The 22325-nt window shown below is 36.5% G+C and overlaps 1 protein-coding gene across 1 annotated transcript; it reads right to left on the bottom strand.

Annotated features, from left to right (window-relative positions):
* Positions 1-186: 186 nt before the first annotated feature.
* egfl6 (EGF-like-domain, multiple 6) lies at positions 187-21116 on the bottom strand. Its single transcript, XM_084420399.1, has 13 exons — positions 20964-21116; positions 16727-16833; positions 15860-15952; positions 15183-15302; positions 14583-14702; positions 13387-13521; positions 12733-12855; positions 12511-12570; positions 10273-10506; positions 2902-2976; positions 2725-2820; positions 1830-2098; positions 187-1253 (listed from the first exon to the last, which is right to left on the bottom strand). Exons 1-13 carry the CDS (start codon positions 21029-21031, stop codon positions 1146-1148), a joined length of 1608 nt encoding a protein of 535 aa, XP_084276525.1. The 5' UTR covers positions 21032-21116; the 3' UTR covers positions 187-1145.
* Positions 21117-22325: the final 1209 nt, after the last annotated feature.

Below are 22325 nucleotides of genomic sequence, written 5' to 3'. Positions count from 1 at the left end.
GTTAGTCTAAAACTACTAATATAATATATGATATGATGCATGATACAACCTCAGAGCTCATGGTAAAGTAAGGCTAAATATCCAATTAATATAATTTGAAATTAACTTTAATGTGGTCACATTTTGGTTTTAAACTAGTCATATGATATGATACAATATGATATAGTAAGGCTAAATATCTTCTCTAAATATCCATTTCTGACAATGATTATTCATTTGAAATGAACTATTTAAAATAATTCTATGAACAGAAGTGTAAAAATGGTAAATCTCTTTAACGTTTTAATGTAAAGCAAAATGTACAGCCGTTATAATGTCACAATGTTTCTATAATCATACAAATAGTGAATGATATATACCTGCAAACCGGTCAGAAAACAAACAGTATCGATAACACTTCTACAGTGAAAGTCCCTCTCCTTATTCTCCCGCTGAGAGACAGCTGATCGAGTCTTTGGTGGTGTTCAGATGTGTGTGTTAGAAGATGTGTGTGTTAGATGATGTGTGTGTTAGATGATGTGTGTGTTAGATGATGTGTGTGTTAGATGATGTGTGTGTTAGATGATGTGTGTGTTAGAAGATGTGTGTGTTAGATGATGTGTGTGTTAGAAGATGTGTGTGTTAGATGATGTGTGTGTTAGATGATGTGTGTGTTAGAAGATGTGTGTGTTAGATGATGTGTGTGTTAGATGATGTGTGTTAGATGATGTGTGTTAGATGATGTGTGTGTTAGAAGATGTGTGTGTTAGAAGATGTGTGTGTTAGAAGATGTGTGTGTTAGAAGATGTGTGTGTTAGAAGATGTGTGTGTTAGAAGATGTGTGTGTTAGATGATGTGTGTGTTAGATGATGTGTGTGTTAGAAGATGTGTGTGTTAGAAGATGTGTGTGTTAGAAGGTGTGTGTGTTAGATGATGTGTGTGTTAGAAGATGTGTGTGTTAGATGATGTGTGTGTTAGATGATGTGTGTGTTAGATGATGTGTGTGTTAGAAGATGTGTGTGTTAGAAGATGTGTGTGTTAGAAGATGTGTGTGTTAGAAGATGTGTGTGTTAGAAGATGTGTGTGTTAGATGATGTGTGTGTTAGAAGATGTGTGTGTTAGAAGATGTGTGTGTTAGAAGATGTGTGTGTTAGAAGGTGTGTGTGTTAGAAGATGTGTGTTTTCTCGTCTGAACAGGGTCCCGAGAGCAGAAGCACGTGATCCAGAGCGATCTCTCCACTGACTGACCTCCCGCGCTCAGCCTCGAACACCACCTGAACACACACACACACACACACACACACACACACACACACATCATCATCATCATCATCATTACACCTGAACACTCAGATCATTATCATTACACCTGAACACACACACACACACACACACACATCATCATTACACCTGAACACACACACACATCATTAATATTCATCATTACACCTGAACACACACACACACACACACACACATCATTATCATCACACCTGAACACACACATCATTAACATATTTGCATTTGTCATCACACTGCAGTACAGCAACACATTACACACTTTCCTTTTCTAGCATCAAATCGATTCAATTTAATTTATTCCTCATTATCCTGATTGGCTCAAATATCACACACTCTTAAAGGGGTGGTATAATGCCCCTTGTATTGTGTGTGTGTGTGTGTGTGTGTGTGTGTGTGTGTGTGAGTGAAGTTTTAGCTCAAAACACCCACAGAGCATATTTTACAGCATGTTAAAATGGTCCCTCTTTGAGGGTGAGCAGAAGTGTGTGGTTTTGTGTCTGTCCCTTTAAATGCAAATGTCTTCAGGCTGAACGAGTGTGCGCTCTCACCGCTTCGGGTCGGGTCTCGGGCTCGGTCCCGCTGATGCTGATCTTCTCTGATCTTCTCCAGCCGTGAGTGTGTGTCTGTCCTCTCTCCCACACCGCAGACTCGCTGTTGTCCAGCTTCACTCGTAAGATGTTCTGCTGGCCCAGGATGAGGTAGTCAAACGTGAGACAGAAGCTGCTCTGCCGCATGTGGTCGTCCAGGAGCAGCTTGATCCTCGACAGCTCTCGCCGGAGACCCACGGGGCCCTCGAGGGCCAGGTAATACTCTCTCCCTTAAAGACACACAAGAACCACAGCATGAGAGCTGAGCCGGTGAAGCACTCTACACTTACTGGGAACTTTACTGGGAGAGGAAATGAAATGCAACACTGTCAAAAAATATATATTTATTATAAAATAAAATAAAAATAAAATAAACATATATATATATATATATATGTATGTATATATGTGTGTGTGTGGGTGTGTGTAAGTGAGTGTGTGTGTGTTTTTTTGTGTGTAAATATATGATTAAAATAAATTAAAATACTAATATCTTGGTATATATATATATATATATAAAGTATAAAGTAATATTACACAATTATTATATTATGTGTGTGTGCATATATATATATATATATATATATATATATATAAAACATTATAAAATATAAAAATGACTAAACAATGTGTCTTAATATCTTAATATCATATATATATAATTAAAAAAATAATCGAACACAATATTAATATCTTGTTTATATTATTAGTCACTTAAATATTTAAATTGTAATACATATTTAAATATACATAAATATAAATGTAGTTACTTTAATATTAATTTATTTAGCAGTACTAATACTTTACTCCATCACTGTCTGATAATGAAGGGAAACTGTGACTTCTGATTCTGTACCGTTTTCATGATACTTGATGATCCAGTCCAGATCGTCCTCATGGTCCTGAACCCACTCACACGCTCCACGATCAAAGTCACAGTCCGTCAGGAATCCTGATCCCAGAAAACACTCTCAGCACTCGGACAAATCATCCAATGTTCAACACACAGGAGAATCTACAAGAGCTTTCTTACTTTCCTTCAGCGGCGCTGCTTGGATCTCCTCCGGCTCTGGTTCTGGATTATACACGGGCACAAACTCCTCTGGAACTACACACGGGAGAACACACAGGTCAGGAAAACACACAGGTCAGGAAAACACACAGGTCAGGAAAACACACAGGTCAGGAAAAGTGTTTGTTCAAACAGAAAGAGCACGTAATGATCCAGACGCTGTTCCAGAATCAGTCAGCAGGGGGCAGTGCAGCAGAAGACTGCAGTCAGACTCACGTTTCCTGAGGGAAATCTCCGTGTGTGTGGAATAGTGAGGATATATTACAGTGTTTTCACGACACACTTGAACCAATAATGCAGTATAAAGAAAGTAAATAGGCTTAATTCTGATTTCATGCTGAGATTAAGCAGGTTTAAGATGATTTAATTGCAAACGTTGACTATGGTTATTAGTTAAGTGTCCTATTGTAGTTTTTTTCCATCTTTCAGTTAGTGTGTAAACTTAAATCAATCAATCAATGTTGCTGTTTGAGCATTAAAAAGTGAGTTCTTCTCTATATCAGTGTCAGTGAACTCCTGAAACGCCTCCAGTGTAGTCTTGAGTTTCTTCCGGGAACGAACACGTCACAATATTCCTCATTATAATAATTAATACGCAGAATAAAGGGGCGGGGCCTGGTTGAGTTAGTTAGTAGTGTGTTAAACTGGCGGTTATGGTAAGGGGCGAGGCATTTCCCAAACACACTCGAAGCGCTCGACCAATCACAACACACTGCTCCAGCCGACCAATCAGAGCACAGTGTGCTTTTCAGAAGGAGGGGCTTCATAGAGACAGGAAGTAAACAGAGCGTTACTGACAGACTGGGAAGAGAGGAGCCGCAACAATGGAGAATATGAGGATGATAAAGTAGGATCTTGCAAGCGGACACTTGTCCACTTCCAGAGATTCAGATTCTGGATAATTGCAAGAGCGACGGATGAAAGACTGTCAAACAGCTGTTCTGGTAATAAAAGGCTCTGGGTCTTTCCGGCCGTTCCTCCCTCTGGGAATGATGGATTTTCCCCGTTTGAGCTGGTGTGTGTCTCGGCCTGTCTCCTCTTATCTCTAACATTATCACGGGAATCTGCAGTTTTCTCTCTTATCATCACACACGTCCTTTTGTCACGGCTGTTCTTGGTTTATGTTCATGTTTTCATGTCTTTATGTTGTATATTGTCATAGTCATCGTTCCTCTGTTTCCTAATGTCTTGTTTTCATTGGCTCCTCGGTCCTGTGTGTCATGTTTTGATTGGTTCACTGTGTTCGTTAATTTCCGGTGCATCTTTTTATGTCATTATTCCTTGTGTATATATATATATATATTATTCTATATTCTTTCTTTTGTTTGGCGAGTCATGTTCAGGTTTATGGTCAAGTTTATGTTACGGTCAAGTCAAGTTCTAGTCATCGTCTTGTTTTATGTCTATATTGTTCAGTAAACTGCACATGGGTTCTCAACTCTACTCATTATACCTGTATATTTCATTAAGTGATATAATGTTAATACCTTTAGCTACCAAAATCTGCCTTTTTGCCTTAAAATGTAGTGATAAACAGCACAATAACACAGGTGGCAGTCCACCTCCTAATTCATTTATCTATTCTAATTTTTTTTTTTTTTTTTTTTTTTTTACAAGCAAACCCTGGTCTGGTATATAGTTATTTGTGGTCACACATGTGGACCATGTTCAACCTTGCAATAATTAAATAAATATTCACAAAAAATAATAATAATAATAACACAGGTGGCACAACATAAGCCATGAGGACTCAGGGTTCACCGTAAGCTGTTCATCATTAATATGATCAGAACTCATATATAAACACGACACTGAAATTACGCAGTAAACATGAACTAAATGACGTAGAACGCAACACACTAATGTGCATTACTGATAATAAAAATCCTGGGACTTCTGAGAATGTCCTTTTTTTGTTTCCTTTACTGTAAATGATGTGGTAATTCATAGTTTTTACTTGCAAAATGCATAATTTTTATAGTATATCAATTTTTATAGTATATAGTATGATACATATTTATAGTATATGAATGTTATATAATTTTATTGTATATTATATGTAATTTTACTGTAAAGTATCATATATGGCTAGGTAATGCAGTAGAATTAATTAGATAAGATTAATTCTGTTACTAACCGTGAAAATCTGAACTTAGATTTTCATCTTATGATAAACTTTTTATTACACTTCCCATTTTCTATGTCTGATGGTGACTAACTTTCCATTCCAGATCTAACAATAAAACAGGATAACTTTTACTTCCTTTTATTTAGGATGTCGCCAGCAGACGAACTTTCGATATGATCTAACCCTAACCCTTCTAACAAACCTTTGGCTTTAAACAATTTAACCAATCATATTGATAGCGCATGACATGTTAGTCATGATGATTCTATTTTGATGTGTCTGGCTTTACCCTATAAAGCCTATTGTATTCTCCTGTTGGGCCGAGGATCTCTGAGTATTGCTGGAGAACTCCCGGCCGTTAGAATAAACCATCTGAGGGACATTTACTGAAGTCTGTCTCGTTTATCATTTATGCTGCGCAGCAAAGAAGTGAGGTTAGTAGACTCGGCCAGGTGTCGACTGAAGACGCAAGAGCTGGAGTATAAAGGCTATTAAGTGTCGATGAGTATAAAGGCTATTAAGTGTCGATGAGTATAACGGCTATTAAGTGTCGATGAGTATAACGGCTATTAAGTGTCGATGAGTATAAAGGCTATTAAGTGTCGATGAGTATAACGGCTATTAAGTGTCGATGAGTATAAAGGCATTAAGTGTCGATGAGTATAAAGGCTATTAAGTGTCGATGAGTATAAAGGCTATTAAGTGTCGATGAGTATAAAGGCTATTAAGTGTCGATGAGTATAACGGCTATTAAGTGTCGATGAGTATAAAGGCTATTAAGTGTCGATGAGTATAAAGGCTATTAAGTGTCGATGAGTATAACGGCTATTAAGTGTCGATGAGTATAACGGCTATTAAGTGTCGATGAGTATAACGGCTATTAGGCTATTAAGTGTCGATTAGTATAAAGGCTATTAAGTGTCGATGAGTATAAAGGCTATTAAGTGTCGATGAGTATAAAGGCTATTAAGTGTCGATGAGTATAACGGCTATTAAGTGTCGATGAGTATAAAGGCTATTAAGTGTCGATGAGTATAAAGGCTATTAAGTGTCGATGAGTATAACGGCTATTAAGTGTCGATGAGTATAAAGGCTATTAAGTGTCGATGAGTATAACGGCTATTAGGCTATTAAGTGTCGATGAGTATAAAGGCTATTAAGTGTCGATGAGTATAAAGGCTATTAAGTGTCGATGAGTATAAAGGCTATTAAGTGTCGATGAGTATAAAGGCTATTAAGTGTCGATGAGTATAAAGGCTATTAAGTGTCAATGAGTATAACGGCTATTAAGTGTCGATGAGTATAACGGCTATTAGGCTATTAAGTGTCGATGAGTATAAAGGCTATTAAGTGTCGATGAGTATAAAGGCTATTAAGTGTCGATGAGTATAACGGCTATTAAGTGTCGATGAGTATAACGGCTATTAAGTGTCGATGAGTATAAAGGCTATTAAGTGTCGATGAGTATAAAGGCTATTAAGTGTCGATGAGTATAACGGCTATTAAGTGTCGATGAGTATAACGGCTATTAAGTGTCGATGAGTATAACGGCTATTAAGTGTCGATGAGTATAAAGGCTATTAAGTGTCGATGAGTATAACGGCTATTAAGTGTCGATGAGTATAACGGCTATTAAGTGTCGATGAGTATAAAGGCTATTAAGTGTCGATGAGTATAACGGCTATTAAGTGTCGATGAGTATAACGGCTATTAAGTGTCGATGAGTATAAAGGCTATTAAGTGTCGATGAGTATAAAGGCTATTAAGTGTCGATGAGTATAAAGGCTATTAAGTGTCGATGAGTATAAAGGCTATTAAGTGTCGATGAGTATAAAGGTTATTAAGTGTCGATGAGTATAAAGGTTATTAAGTGTCGATGAGTATAAAGGCTATTAAGTGTCGATGAGTATAAAGGCTATTAAGTGTCGATGAGTATAAAGGCTATTAAGTGTCGATGAGTATAAAGGCTATTAAGTGTCGATGAGTATAACGGCTATTAAGTGTCGATGAGTATAAAGGCTATTAAGTGTCGATGAGTATAAAGGCTATTAAGTGTCGATGAGTATAAAGGCTATTAAGTGTCGATGAGTATAAAGGCTATTAAGTGGCTATTAAGTGTCGATGAGTATAAAGGCTATTAAGTGTCGATGAGTATAAAGGCTATTAAGTGTCGATGAGTATAAAGGCTATTAAGTGTCGATGAGTATAAAGGCTATTAAGTGTCGATGAGTATAACGGCTATTAAGTGTCGATGAGTATAACGGCTATTAAGTGTCGATGAGTATAAAGGCTATTAAGTGTCGATGAGTATAAAGGCTATTAAGTGTCGATGAGTATAAAGGCTATTAAGTGTCGATGAGTATAAAGGCTATTAAGTGTCGATGAGTATAAAGGCTATTAAGTGTCGATGAGTATAACGGCTATTAAGTGTCGATGAGTATAACGGCTATTAAGTGTCGATGAGTATAACGGCTATTAAGTGTCGATGAGTATAACGGCTATTAAGTGTCGATGAGTATAAAGGCTATTAAGTGTCGATGAGTATAAAGGCTATTAAGTGTCGATGAGTATAAAGGCTATTAAGTGTCGATGAGTATAAAGGCTATTAAGTGTCGATGAGTATAAAGGCTATTAAGTGTCGATGAGTATAAAGGCTATTAAGTGTCGATGAGTATAAAGGCTATTAAGTGTCGATGAGTATAAAGGTTATTAAGTGTCGATGAGTAGACGCAACAGTTTTATTCTAGATAGTCAGATTCAGGGAAAAATCCACCACAGTAACTTACAGTCAATTAATGTGTTTTTACTGTAGCATTTATACAGTAAAAATTAAAAATATTTTTACAGTAAAAATTAAAAATATTTTTACAGTGAACACTCTCACCCTTATAATAATAATGAATAAAAATGATTATTATTATTATTTCTATCGTTAATTATTCTATGAATCTGTATGCATGCCTACATTAATGTTATGTATTATTAATATTATTGTGCCTTTTGGTTTTAAATCTTCAAGTTGTTAAATAAAGATGATTGGAGTGGCTACATATTACAAGAACATACTATTTCAGTTTTTCTACATCAAAATTTCATGTTTAATTCAAACTTTGTAATTTTCTAGTGATTTCTGTGTGAAAATATATATTTTTCCAGTGTAGATTGACTTAGTATTGGGTATTTGTGTCTTTATTGTGAGAATTATTGTATCACACAGTTCCGACTCAGAACAAACGTTTCAAAGTGGAATAACTGGCTGAAGAACAAGTTTCCTAAATATCTGCAAACATGTTATGGTATTTGTATGCTTTAGCACAGTCCAAATTTGCATTTCTCCTGCAGGTCACATGATATAGAGTTATTGATCATGTGACGCATGATTGATCGCTTCGGCTGAATACTATAATAGAGCCATTAGTCAACAGTCTGTTATTGAGTGTGAACAGAGTTTAGTGGCGTGTTTGGGTCGGGAACACTACACTTGTGTTGCAGGAGTGACCTCTGACCCCTCGATCGGTGCTGAATAACATCTGAACAGCACAGACCCATCCATTCGGCTCAGTTAAGAAACAATACAAACGACAGGAAAGTGGAGATATGGATATTGTTATTTGCTTTTTTTTTTGCAATATTGTTATTGAAAGTGGAGTTATGTATATTGTTATACATATATATTGTGGAGTTATGTATATTGTTAATTTATTGTTATTTGCTATTTAAATGTATTAAAGAGAGAAACCCCAAATTGTTCGTATTCAAATCATTAAATAAAACTAAAACCATATAAGAAAATTGTTTTCATTATTATTTGCCAAGGCAACATGTTCGTTTAGTTTAACCTGACGTACTAAAATAACTAAAACTGAAATATGAATAAAAAAATATAGACATTTAAAAATAATAATATATATTAAAAAAATATATATATATATATATAATCTCATTCAAAATCTTAATAAAAACTATAATAGTATGTTAATTATACTAAATATGTCTATTCATGAATTTGAATTGATGCAATTTAGTTTTAGTTAGTGCATTTAAATTAAAATAAAATAGAAGTATAGCTTTTAATAATAATTTTAGTATAAATTATGAAATTAAACATTCTTAAATCGAGATACATTTACTGGAGAAGCAAAATGACTGAAGATGTCAAATCTTGTTTACTGAAAAATCATCTAAATAAAGTGAGTTTGTGCTTAAAACAAGAACAAATATCTGGAAAATAATCTTAATTCAAAGGGAAATTATTATTTTTTCTGACCTCGTGTGTGTCTGATACTGTACATGCTGCTGCTCCAGTAAAAGTGTCTTGATTTAAGAACGTTTAGATATTTGTGCTGGAAGACTTGAATACTGATCATTATCTGGAGTGGAAAGAAGTAATTGAGTTATAAATAAATGTGTTTATTGATGCTGCAAGGATTATAGTCTTCATCAGATTCAGTTTCTCCAGTCAAATATGAGACCAGTTTAATAAACACTTATTTCATGAGCATTTCCCTCCTGTAACCACATCAACGCTGCTTTCCTCTCCCGGGAAATATTCATCTCGGGAATGTGGTTGGGAATGGGAAGTTTACTCATAGTCTCCCTGTCTGTACATGTACAGTAGAGATATCCATATACGACTACGGCTCACGGTTCAGTCCCAGCATGCCCTGCAAACAGACCCCACTTGTCGTATGAATAGCACTAAACATTAGTGCTGATATTGTAAGATAAACTAAACGAAAAATCATTTTGCTAATTTAAGTGGAGCTGAAGGATTTCTGGAGGATCATGTGACACTGAAGACTGGAGTAATGATGCTGAACATTCAGCTTTGATCACAGGAATAAATTACACTTTACTGTATATTCACATAGAGAACAGATGATTTACATTAGAATAATATTTCACAATTTTTACTGTATTTTTTTATTAAATAAACGCAGCTTTTGTGAGCAAAAGAGACTCTTTCAGAAACATTAATAAACATACGGACTCTTCTGAGCGGTGTGTGTATGAGTGGCCTCGGCAGTATAGCTTTCCTGGAGCTCTAACAGTGGAGCGCCGGCGCCTGCAACGCTAAGGTCATGGGTTCGAGTCCCAGGGAAAGCAAGAACTGATAAGAATGTAAATGTGTAGCTTTAATGTAAGTCGCTTTGGATAAAAGGATATAGGAGGAGTGATGTTAGTGAGAGCCGAGGATCACTCACAGAACACGTCTCCTCTGGGGTCCAGCTGGTTTCCGGTGTCGTCCTCCTCTTCCTCCTCCTCCTCCTCCTCCTCCTCCTCCTCGTAGATCTTCTCCTCCTCAGGGCCGATGTAGAGCCCGTCGCTGTAGTCGAAGGGTTGCAGGTGGAGTCGAGGAGAGTCCGTCACCGCCGGCTCTGGGATGCTGTTGTCAAACCGGCCCAGAATACGAGTCTTGGACGGGGAATCGGGAATAACTGCAGGGAAATGCATGAGGAGACTGGGATGAAATCCTGTGTGCTGATGTCAAATGATCTTCTTAAGCCATTAAAGGGGACATATCATGAAAATCTGAGTTTCTCAGAGTGTAAGTGCTGTAATCGCTGCTTCTACCAACACAGACAACATGAAAAGTGAAACCCAGTAACTGTGTTTTACTGAGCCTCAGATTTCTTCTCCTTCTGACGTATGAAGAGGATCTTATTATAATATTAGCGGCCCTTAATCTGCACGTTTACACACACCAGCCGACATTTGGTTTCACGAGCGACGACAGAGACCAGTTCTAACGCAATGATAAAGATCCAGCAAAGCCTGAAACTGTTCTGTGGTTGAGCACAGACGAGCACTGAACACTATTGACCAGAACATGTCACCGCTGTCTTATAAACACCTCAGGAACTGTGGACACTTGTGGAGAAGTTCAACATGATGATGAGATGATCAGTGTAACTCCACAACAACTACACAAATGTCTCCACTAACATTCAGAAACTCTTCCTGAGTCTCTCCGTAAGGCTCGCTACTGGTTATTCTGGGATTCTGGATGAGTGAGATTGGCCTGTTCTGTTATTGCCGGAGTTTCTGAAGCTCCTGTAAAGACTCCGCCCTCTTCTGAACGGAGGCGGAGCTAAAGCTCATTTGCATTTAAAGGGACACACACAGAAACGGCACGTTTTTGCTCACACACAAAAAGGGGCAAATTTGACAATCTATAATAAATGATCTGGTATTTTGAGCTGAAATTTCACACACACATTCTGGGGACACCGTAGATTTATATTACATCTGGTGAAAGGGGGCATAATATGTCACCTTTAAAAATCAAGAATGCATATATGGAGACTGATTCATGCATTCGCAGCATTATTGCATTAATCACACAACGTGCTTTATATGCTCCGTGACTGCATGTTCGGATCCGCAGGAGACTCTTCCATGCGAATGTTCAAGCGTCTGCCGTGCATGAAGCCACTCAAGTCCATAATGACTCGCATGTAAACACTTTACAGTAAGATTTCGTCTGTTAACAGTAATTGACTAAATGAGTGAACATTAGAGCTGGATGATACTGTTAAAAATGTATATCTCTATATTTTTCTAAATTTTGATGATATTCGATATTTACATTTATGCATTTAGCAGACCTTATATATTCAGTAGAGCAGACTCTCTCTCTCTCTCTCTCTCTCTCTATATATATATCAATAAATATATATCAGTATTTTATCAGTGTAAAATAAAAATAATTAATCCACTAAATACATTTAATTTGATAAAATACAATTTAATTTAAAAATGATAAATGTAATAAAATAAATAATTATAATAAATTATAATATTATAATATATAATAAAAAAAATAATAATAAAAAATAATGAAATAAATAAATAAAACATTAATGAAATAAAAATAATCAATAAAATAAATGTAATTTAATCAAATAAAATGTAAATAAAAATATTTAAATTAATTTAATAAACAGCTGTATATGTATATGTACATACACACACAGTTCATTTATCTATTTTCACCTTTAGATTATATTTATATTATTAATGTAAATTGTGTACTGTATATAAATACACTATATAGGTATACATTTATTATAAAAAGAATAAAAAATCTATAAATTAATACATATAATAATAAATAAATTAGATCAAAATAATGAAATATGTAGCGAAGGGTTTAAGGGATTATAACAGAAAAACAGAACGACAGCATAACTGCGAATGTGGCAAAATATGTGGCAAAATTTATCTTGATTATTTTGTTTTCGCAATTCAAAACAAAATTCAATGCTAATATTAACAAATGAGATCTTATTGTCAAGTGTTTCCAGTTGCATTAAAGCGCTATAGCAGAAGTTTCCCTGTAACTGCTGATGTTCTGCCCGTCATGTTGTTCAGAAATCACATGTTCAAAGATCAGAAGTTAGAGGACACGTCTTCATGCACGTTACACGTCTGCTTCTCACCGTTGAGGAACGCTTCTGCTTTTCCTTTATCTCCTTCCCAGGATCTGTGATAAGGCTTGACTACAAAAACACAAAGGATTCAAGTGACGTTGCTCAGGTTGAGAGCTCAGATTTCTTGTTTTTCCTAAAAATGTGTGGACTTTCATTCATTTCTCAGAGATGAACAGCACGGACGAAACCGTTTCCTTTGAAGAACATCATTTTTCTGTTGTCGTCTCTTACCTGAACAGTCGAATCCACTGCCACGGAAACCCTGCTTGCATTTACACCTGTAGGATCCGTGTGTGTTGATGCACTCAGCGTGAAGACTGCACTTATGTGTGTCCGACACACACTCATTAATATCTGAAATATGATCACAGAGTCTCATTATCGCCTTTCAAAGCATGAATCAGTCAAAATATTCTTTTGCATTTCAGGTGAGCAACTTTCTGTTATGCATATGCAACGTATTCACCAGAACAGTCTTGATTCTGGAAGTATTTTATTAAAGAGATTCTTCATTAAAGAGGTACATCTGGTGTTTCTGTCTCGTTCTCCAGCACAAACATCTGAACATTCTTAAATCAAGACACATTTACTGGAGAAGAAGCAGAATGACTGAAGATATTATATTTATGAAACACATTATCATCAAAATGACGTGAGTTTGTGTTTAAAGCAAGTACAAATATCTGCCAATGGACTAATAATCTTGTTTTCCCTTTGAATTACGATTATTTTTCTGCCTCCATTCAACATGATTTGCTTCTGATTTGACTCTTTGACAGAAGATCACCACTAAACGTCTCCAGAGCTCATAAATGGAGAGTGTTTCTTCCAGAATGCGACTCATTTGCTCAGTCCTAACAGTGAGTTACTCGCTTTCTTTCTTACCGACACAGTCGTATTTCCCGCTGACGTATTTGAGGTCGTAACCCTCCTGGCACTTGCAGTAGTAGCTCCCGAATGTGTTGATGCACTGCCGGTTGAACGGACATTGATTTTTCCCAGTTGCACATTCATCAATGTCTAAAGAAGACCATGAGGGAAACAACCAGAGTTAATGCAACATCTGAAGCCGTGCTTCCCAAATCCCGCACTTTAGACCAGTGATTTCTCCAGCGGTTGTTGATTCAGCGATGCCATCGAAAAAACATTTTAGAAAACATTCTTAAAATACCATTTTTTTCTTAGTGTAAAGAACATTTTAATAATCTAAAGAACCGTTTTTTCCATGGTTACATTTACGGTAAAAAACGTCAGCTTGTGGTTGCCAGAAATTTACCGTAAAAAATACGGTAGTAGCAACATTTTAGGTTTTTCCATAAGCTGAGAAAGTGAATACTAATATTAAGACGCTGGACAGTGTCATTCACACACACACACTAAACACCATCATTCTAACACACATGATATTTTAAAAATGCAATAAATATGAATTTAACAACATTAAATGTAACATAAAACCCTAATGTACATCACTGATTAGAAAAAACTATGAGGAAACAGGTATTTCAACAAAAATACATCAAATGTGAAGCGTCACGCAGGGAATTGTGGGAATGCCAATTTACAGTATACGGAAACTTACAGATTTTCATCTAAGCATTTTTACAGTCTTTTACCGTTAAAATCACGATAATTTTTTACAGTGTTCTGGTTCCATCCCAGACAGTAATATAGTGTCGGCCCAGATCCGGCCCACATCCGGAACATTTGTGGCGCTTTTCCACTGCATGGTACGGCTCGCTTCAGCCCGCTTTACAACTGTGCCGTACCGGTACTAAAATGTGACGTGAAAACACAACAGATCACGGATTGGTCAGAGAGAATCGTCACTTCCAGCGTCGTTGGATTTGCCACACGAGACACCAAACCCGCTAGATTTACATAGTCAGCAACAGCCAATCGCACCACGCGGTGGAAAAGCGGCATTGGCTTCCACACGGGCTGGATCTGGGCCGACACTATGCCTGGGACTGATGTTAAAGGTTCTTCATGGAACCATCGATGCCAGTAAAGAACCTTTATAAGAGTGAGACTGAAGCCTCTCTCAGTGGAGCATCACCCGGATCCGAGCCGGCTCTCACCCACGCAGGTCTTGGCATCGGGTCCCAGCTGGAGGCCCGGGGACGGGCACACACACCGCACCTCGGCCTGGACCTCCTCACACCCGTACTGACAGTGGGCCAGAGAACACGTCCTCGAGTCTGCACACAATCACACGCGAAACACTTTTACTCTTCTTATCTAATGTGGTCATAGAAGATTACATAAAGTCAACTTTCAGGCCGTCTTTTGGCCGATAAATATATTAACAGTTGTTTTATAACGATAAAACCCCCAAAAATTGGAGTGAACTTCATTTAAAGGTTTGAATGTATTGTGTTTTGGTCCTTTTAAGAACAGAAGCATGAGCAAATAATGACATTTAATTCATTAATTTAATATTCAACAATATTATTGATGACATCACGATTTTCTCCAGAGCGGCTATATATATTTAACTAAATTAATAACTTTTTTTACAACAGAAATTTAACATCCCTGAACTGACTTAAGCTGGACTGTGACCCTATTGTCTTCTAGACACAAACTTTGTTGCATTATTTTCGAGTGTGTGTCGCTGTGTCGGGTGTGGGCCGGATCTGCCGAGTGTGTGTTGCTGTGTCGGGTGTGGAGTCACTCACTTGCGCAGGAGCCGTCAGACATTAGCATGTATCCATTTAAGCAGTAGCACATGTAGCTGCCGAAAGTGTTCATGCACCGATGCTCACAGGGCCGAGGCTTCAGACCGCACTCGTTCAGATCTGAGTCAGGAGGAAGAGTTCAGTCAGGCAATACTTCAGGCAAAATAATGACAACAATTCAAAATTATGACTTAAAAGTCAAAATTGTGACATTAAGTCAAAATAATGACATAGAAATCACAAGCACTTAGTTGAAATAATGACATAAATAGTCATAATTATGACATACTAAGTTGAAATAATGACATACTAAGTCTAAATTATGAGATTAAAAAATTGAAATTATGATTCAATAAGTCAATTATTACATAAAAAGTCAAAATGATGCCAGTAATCATTTTACTCATAATTATTTTAATTTTGATCATTTTATGTATTTAGTTAATTTATTTAGGTTTAATACATTTTTAATAACATGTTATTAGTTAATCAGCCCGCAGACATACTTTATCACTAAAAAAATTTAAATAACTTGTTAAACATGAAAGTATGATGCAATAATTTTAGGCATTTCTTCTTATCTGGAACCTTTTTGGCATAAAGGTGTTGTTTAACATTGAGTCGAGAACCCCGTGAAGCTTCTGTATCTAGAAGAGTGTGTGTTGAAGCGCACAAACCTTGACTGCACGTCTTCCCAGTGTATCCGGGGAAGCACTTGCACTTGTTGGGCCCGACACACTCGCCGTGTTTGCATCCCAGGTCACACTGAGCTGGTGAAACATTCATATATATATACAGACAAGGTCAAATCTGCTCACGTCTGGAAAACAAAGCCAGATTTACTCACATATCACATGAGTTTATGACTAGATTCAACTGAGAAATTCTCAATCACACCACAGACACTTCATTCTCCTGGATAAATGAACCCTTGTGTGTGTGCGGAAAATACCTAACGGTGTTTTGAATTGCTTTAATATTTCAAGTGCAAGGTGGGAAGAAATGTTATCAAACATAATTTCGACTTTTTAATCTCATAATTTCTACATAGTATGTCATAATTTCGACTTTTTGTCTCGTAATTATGACTTTAAAAGTCAGAAGTTCGATTTAGTAAGACGTCATTTCTATTTTTTATGTAAATTTTTTTTTTTTTTTTGGCGGGAATGCGCTTCCATACATACTAAGTCAAAATAATGACAAAAATCATAAGTATGACATACTAAGTAGAAATAATGACATAAAAAGTCATAATTATGAACTAATACGTCAAAACAATGACAAAAATTCTAAATTCTTACTTGAAAAGTCAAAATTATGACATACTAAGTCGAAATAATGACAAAAAATCATAAGTATGACACACTAATTTGAAATAATGAATTAAAAAGTCAATTATGACATACTAAGTCGAAATAATGATTACAAAAATGATCAAAACATTTTTGGGAAGTCAATACGTTTTTATCCTAATGACACTAAAGCAATGAAAGTTCTGACTGGTTCTGGTTAAATCCTCGTTCTGTCCACTGGCACTGGCTCACCTTCACAGTGTCCTTTACTGCTCTTCTTCCAGCCGTAGCAACACTCGATCCTGCTGCCGTACCGACACACTCCGGACAGACTCCTCACCGGGACCTGCCGCCCCTCTCTGTCAGGACACAGAACACAGACCTGATCCACACACACTCCTACTGTCAGCACTGTAAAGTACAATCTCTGTTACTGTAATCTCCTGTTATCACTGTAAAGCTGCTGTGAAACATCTGTATTGTTAAAGCGTTGTATAAATGAAGGAGACTTAACTTGACTTAAAACACTCTTAAGAAAAGGTTCAGTAGAATCATATCTGGTTCCGTCAGGCACATCATAGGGATCATTTTATGGATTTAGTTCACTAATTTAGTTTTAGTTACAAAATAGTTATATATCATGTCACAATATCGCAATACGAAAACGCAACAATATATATCGTGGATAGTTCATCCAGAATAAAAATTACTGTGTGAGAAAAAATTCAAAGTTTTCAGAGTTTTAGTGTCAGTTGTACATTAAACTACTATAATGTTGAATATAATGTATAATAATGCAGTGGAGGAATATTTGAGTGTCCTGATAATGCCAGATATCTGATGTTACCAGTAAAAGTGGCCGACATTATTTTAAACACATCTAGTCAGTGAAAATATATTCGTCTAAAATAATAGTGTATTTTCAGCATCAGAATCATGAATATTGTTATTCTGGAGTCTCTATTGTCCTGTATTGGGTTTATCAGCACCAAGTCCAAGACTATTCATTTACACACACAATGTAAAACCAAATTTAGCATTTTAATCAACAGTATCGCTATAATATGGTGTCGTGAGTTCAGTATCGTGATGTGTGTCGAATCGTGACATGAGGGTTTCGTTACACCACTGATCGCAAACATACTTTATCACAAGAATAAAAATAAAAATAACCTGTTAAGCATGAAAGTATGATGCAATCATTTCAGACATTTCTTCTTATATAGAACTTTTTGGCATAAAAGTTCTTTCAAATTGAGTCAAGAACCCTATAAAGTTCTATAGAGCCCTAATCTAAATGTGACAGTATGAAAGCAGAATAATCTTTAACACTGCAAAAGAAAAAATGATCAAAATGAAGTGAGTTTGTATTAAACCGATAACGGATAATCTGCCAATGGGGTCAGAAAACCAGTTCATTTTTCTGACTCTTTTATCGTTTTAAGCAAAAACTCACTTCATTAAACAAGACTTCATATCTTCAGTCATTGTTTTTCTCCAGTAACTGTATCTTGATTTAAGAATGATTAGATGTTTGTGCTGGAAAGCGAGACAGAAACACTGAGGAAGAGTGTGTGGTTTAGCAGTGTGTGTGAGGTTGTCAGAAGGTCGTTTGAGGTGAAAACGGGTCTTGATTTGAAGGTTAAAGCTGTAAAACACAGACAGGACGAGTGTTGTTGATCCAGTGGGGATCTGAACAGACAGAATCCAGGAACCTCTCGCTTCTCCTCAGGGTTTATGGCTCTTTAAGCGTTTAACAGACGCTTCTAACAGGAACAGATAAAGCAGATTTCCGCTGTCATTAAAGCCTGTTGTGTTGATGATCACAGTTTAACACCAGGAGTTTGAGCACTAACACCTCAACAGATGTCCAGCACTTCACAGTCAGATCGTGCAGGTCAACAGGTTTTAAAAGAGCCTCTCACAATTCTCTTGCTCTTTTACAGGCCTAATTATAATATGTGTTATAGATCGTTTATGGAACATTTTTTCTGAAACATTGTTTCATACTCGTTTCAGAACATTCCGAGAAATTCAAAAGTAACGTTTCCATAACGTTTGCGGAATGATACAACAGAATGCCATTTTCATCATTCCCAGAACACTTAGAAACAACGTTTTCTTAATGCAAAATGTTCCTAGACTATATTTATTGTTAGTTAGTTTGGCATGAACAGTTTTGATTTGTAAATGAATTAAATCGCATCATCTGCAATGAACACGATGAACAGTTACTGATTTCTTCGTCATTATGTTGAGAAGTTTTGCATGCAACATTTTTTAATTATATCATTAAATGCATTATATACCTGCTAATTTGCATAAAGTTAAACATTTCTCAACTTCGTCTAGCCGCTGCACATGCAAACATTACATCGTTGCAAAAAACACCTTATCAGATTATATATATATATATATATATATGATATAGGGTTACAAAGATTGTATTACAAACTTACAATTAATATTCAAAAGGTTTAGAAGTAAATTAATATTCAGCAATATTTTGGATTCAGCTGCACTGATACTGTCAGATAAGAGCAAAACTTGAACTGAATTAAACGTGACATTGATTTAGCAACACTGACAGTGTTATTGAACTGAAGTAAATCAACATTGAACGGAACTGAGCTGAAAAATGACACTATTATCGTCTGTATCTGCCAGCTGAGACTGACTTTGTTTCATGATTAACACTGTTTTCCTCTTGAATCTGTATTGGATAAAGCGAAAAATAAATAAATGTGATTTGGATTTTTCTGTTTTTTTTAGTTCATCCTGTTATCTTTGTGATCAGTTGTATGCAAATTACCTACTAAAATAAAAATAAGGTAACTTTATTTTACAGTGTCCTTGTTACATTACATACTGTAATAATAACTATACATTATGCATAATTACATGCGACAAATCCTAAACCAAACCCTAACCCTATAGTCAGTACGTGCAGTTAAATAAGTACTTAAATGTATAAGTTAAAATAAAATGTAACCAATAATGATAATAATACTAACTTTAAGCAAATATACAAATAAATATTTAAAATTGTTCTCTTCCTGGACCAAAACACAGAACAAAAATAACACTGATGACTCATCCTGCACTATGCAAATTTTTGTCCAATCAAATGCTTTCTAGAATAAGCAGGCCCCTCCCCCTAATCCCATCCGCCTAGCAACAGAAAGGCAACTAAAGCCTGTGAAAAGACAACAACAGTGAAACTGGCAACTCTGGTTACTAACTTCTCCATATAAACACGATAGCAACATTTTAAGTTTTACATATTGAACTCAAATTTACAGTAGAAAATGTATAAAGTAGCTTGAGGTAAATACCAATATATACACACATATACAAAACAATGCTAATGCTAAAATACTGGATTCATTTAACGACATAATAACAACCTAACGCACATATAAGTGAATAGATGTTCCAGCTGCGAGCTTCTCATGTTGGTCTCTAAATCTGGTGTGGCTCCAGAGGGACGGAGAGAATCTGGGAACCGACCGAAATAAAACTGACGGAAATAAACCGGGAGCCGGTCGTGTGAACAGGTGCCGCCGCTTCATTACAGACAGAGTTAGCAGATCTCAAATCAACACAGATATTACTTCAAATCTAGTCATGCTTGTGCATCATTTTACAGATACTTTAGGATTCAATAGTGATTTGATTTGATAATTGACAGCCATTTACACTGGTGTCCAAAAGTGATGCCCAGCCTATGAAAATCTTCATCGTTTATGCAAATATTATTATAGATTTTGTAGTCATGTTGTGTAGTTGTGCCCTCGAGTCGATTGTTTTATTAGTGATAATAATGCTATGAAACATGACAAATTGTGCAACATCATTTTTGTCCAGGCAAAGATATTATGAACACATGCAAAAATAAGAGAGAACCGACCAAATATTAATAACTGCTTTTTCCTCTCAGCTTTTTTTTATTTTTTTATTTTGCATAGTAAAATAATCCTGTAGCTTGACATTTTTGCCAAATAATTTTGTCAGATAAATACAAAATAAAAATAATAACAAGTTTAATGAAATGTTCTCCCCTCATATTTAACATGTTTTAAATATATCTTCCTCATATTTTGAACTTGTCCGTTCATTAAAAACAAATATCATCACCTTTGGCCAATACTGTAGGTGGAAAATGTTTTCAGCTTTACTGAAATTCATTAATTGTCAAAAGAAATAGTGCTAATATGGTTCAAAAGGAATGAAAATCTAAATATTGATCCTTAATCAAAAAAGTTGCATTGGTCACAAATGTTCATGCACATTAATTACTGTCGTCTCTTTAATCTTATGAAAACTGCAGGTATGCTAAAGGAGATCTTGTTTGTTTCTCAGTGACATTAGTTTCTCAGATGTGTGATCAGTAATCTTACATGTTTCTCCTATGAACTAGCTGAAGCTCAAATGAAACTAAGAGCAATAGCATTTTCTCCACAACTTTAAGCAGGAGAACGTTTCTTACCTGTAATCTGCAGATCCCAAGGAAAAATAAAGCAGGAATGAAAGAGCGCTGATCCATGAATGTTTCATGTTTAAAAGCAAGCCTCTTTATTTCTCTGCTGTTCTTTTCTCTTCTGTTTGCTTTTCCTTGTAGTTTGATTCCAGCAAGAGTCCAAGATAAAGTCAGCAGTCTCTCTCTCTCTCTCTCTCTCTCTCTCTCTCTCTCTCTCTCTCTCTCTCTCTCTCGTCTTGTTGAAATTCCAGATGTCATTGAGTTGAGTGACGGAAGGGCTGGAAGTGTTTTGTGGGTTAGGGTTAGTGGGGGTGTTTCAGACGTCTTCTCTCTGAAACTCAATCCATGACGTCTAGATTGATGGTGTCGCGTCAAACAACTCACTTTACACTTCAGCAGAAAGAAAACCTGCTTTGAGGGAAATTCAGAATGAAAGAATAAACACTTTTTAGTCATGAATGTGAATCTGAACTGGCCACAATATGCAGGAAGTTGAATTTATTTAATTGCAATTTAAAGGAATTCAACAGTCACAACACAGGATTATTTCATAAGTAAATTCATAAGTTATGACAAACTGATTCGTTTTAGTAATCATGCCTATTTAAAAATATATAGACATTTGTACATTCTTCAGCATAGAAATGTAACTGAAAAAAATATATACTATATACAAATGTAGTCACGGGTGTTTATATACAAGTAGCACATGACGAAGGATCAGGAAACAGTCTTTAATATAAAACTTACTCAGGAACACACAGGGAAATGGGTCACACACACCTCAACATTAATGTAGACTGGACAAAAAAAACTTAGGAAACACATGACTATAAATACTAAACCAAACAAGAGACTAATAGGCTAATTAATTAGAAAACAGGTGAACAGAATGATGGAGAAGGGGCGTGGAACCAAAGAAAAATAACAAACTGTCCAGTGCAAACAATGCAGTCCATGGGGGAGTGGAGGGTGGGAGGAGCCAGAGGGGAACCAGGAGTAGGAGGAGCCAGAGGGAAGACAGGAGGAGCCAGATGGTGGTCCAGAGACCAGACCTCAGGGCAGAGTTGAGGGAGGAGCCATGGTGGAAACTCGGCAGACGACAGACAGAGATGTAGCCACTGCTGGAGACCCAAAGGTGCAGACAGGATGATGTTTGACCATGGCGGAGCCATTGGGACAAAGGAACCCGGTGGAGCCGAGGGAGGGAGGAGCCAAGGTGGAGACGATGGGTCGACAGTTCAAGGTGAAGCTGAGGGAGGGAGGAGCCAAGGTGAAGCCGAGGGAGGGAGGAGCCAATGTGGAGACGATGGGTCGACAGGTCAAGGTGGAGACGAGGCAGGGAGGAGCCAAGGTGAAGACGATGGGTCG

Source organism: Rutilus rutilus (genome assembly GCF_951802725.1).
Source record: "Rutilus rutilus genome assembly, chromosome: 10".
Taxonomy (NCBI): Eukaryota; Metazoa; Chordata; class Actinopteri; order Cypriniformes; family Leuciscidae; genus Rutilus; species Rutilus rutilus.
This window is presented reverse-complemented; position numbering and strand designations above follow the sequence as displayed.

Coding starts and splice junctions, on each gene's coding strand:
- egfl6 (XM_084420399.1), bottom strand. CDS start 21,031: ATGAAACATTCATGGATCAGCGCTCTTTCATTCCTGCTTTATTTTTCC. Junction 12,856..13,386: donor CGGGAAATACGACTGTGTCG/GTAAGAAAGAAA, acceptor ATCATATTTCAG/ATATTAATGAGTGTGTGTCG. Junction 2,977..10,272: donor CCCCAGAGGAGACGTGTTCT/GTGAGTGATCCT, acceptor TCCCGTGTGTAG/TTCCAGAGGAGTTTGTGCCC.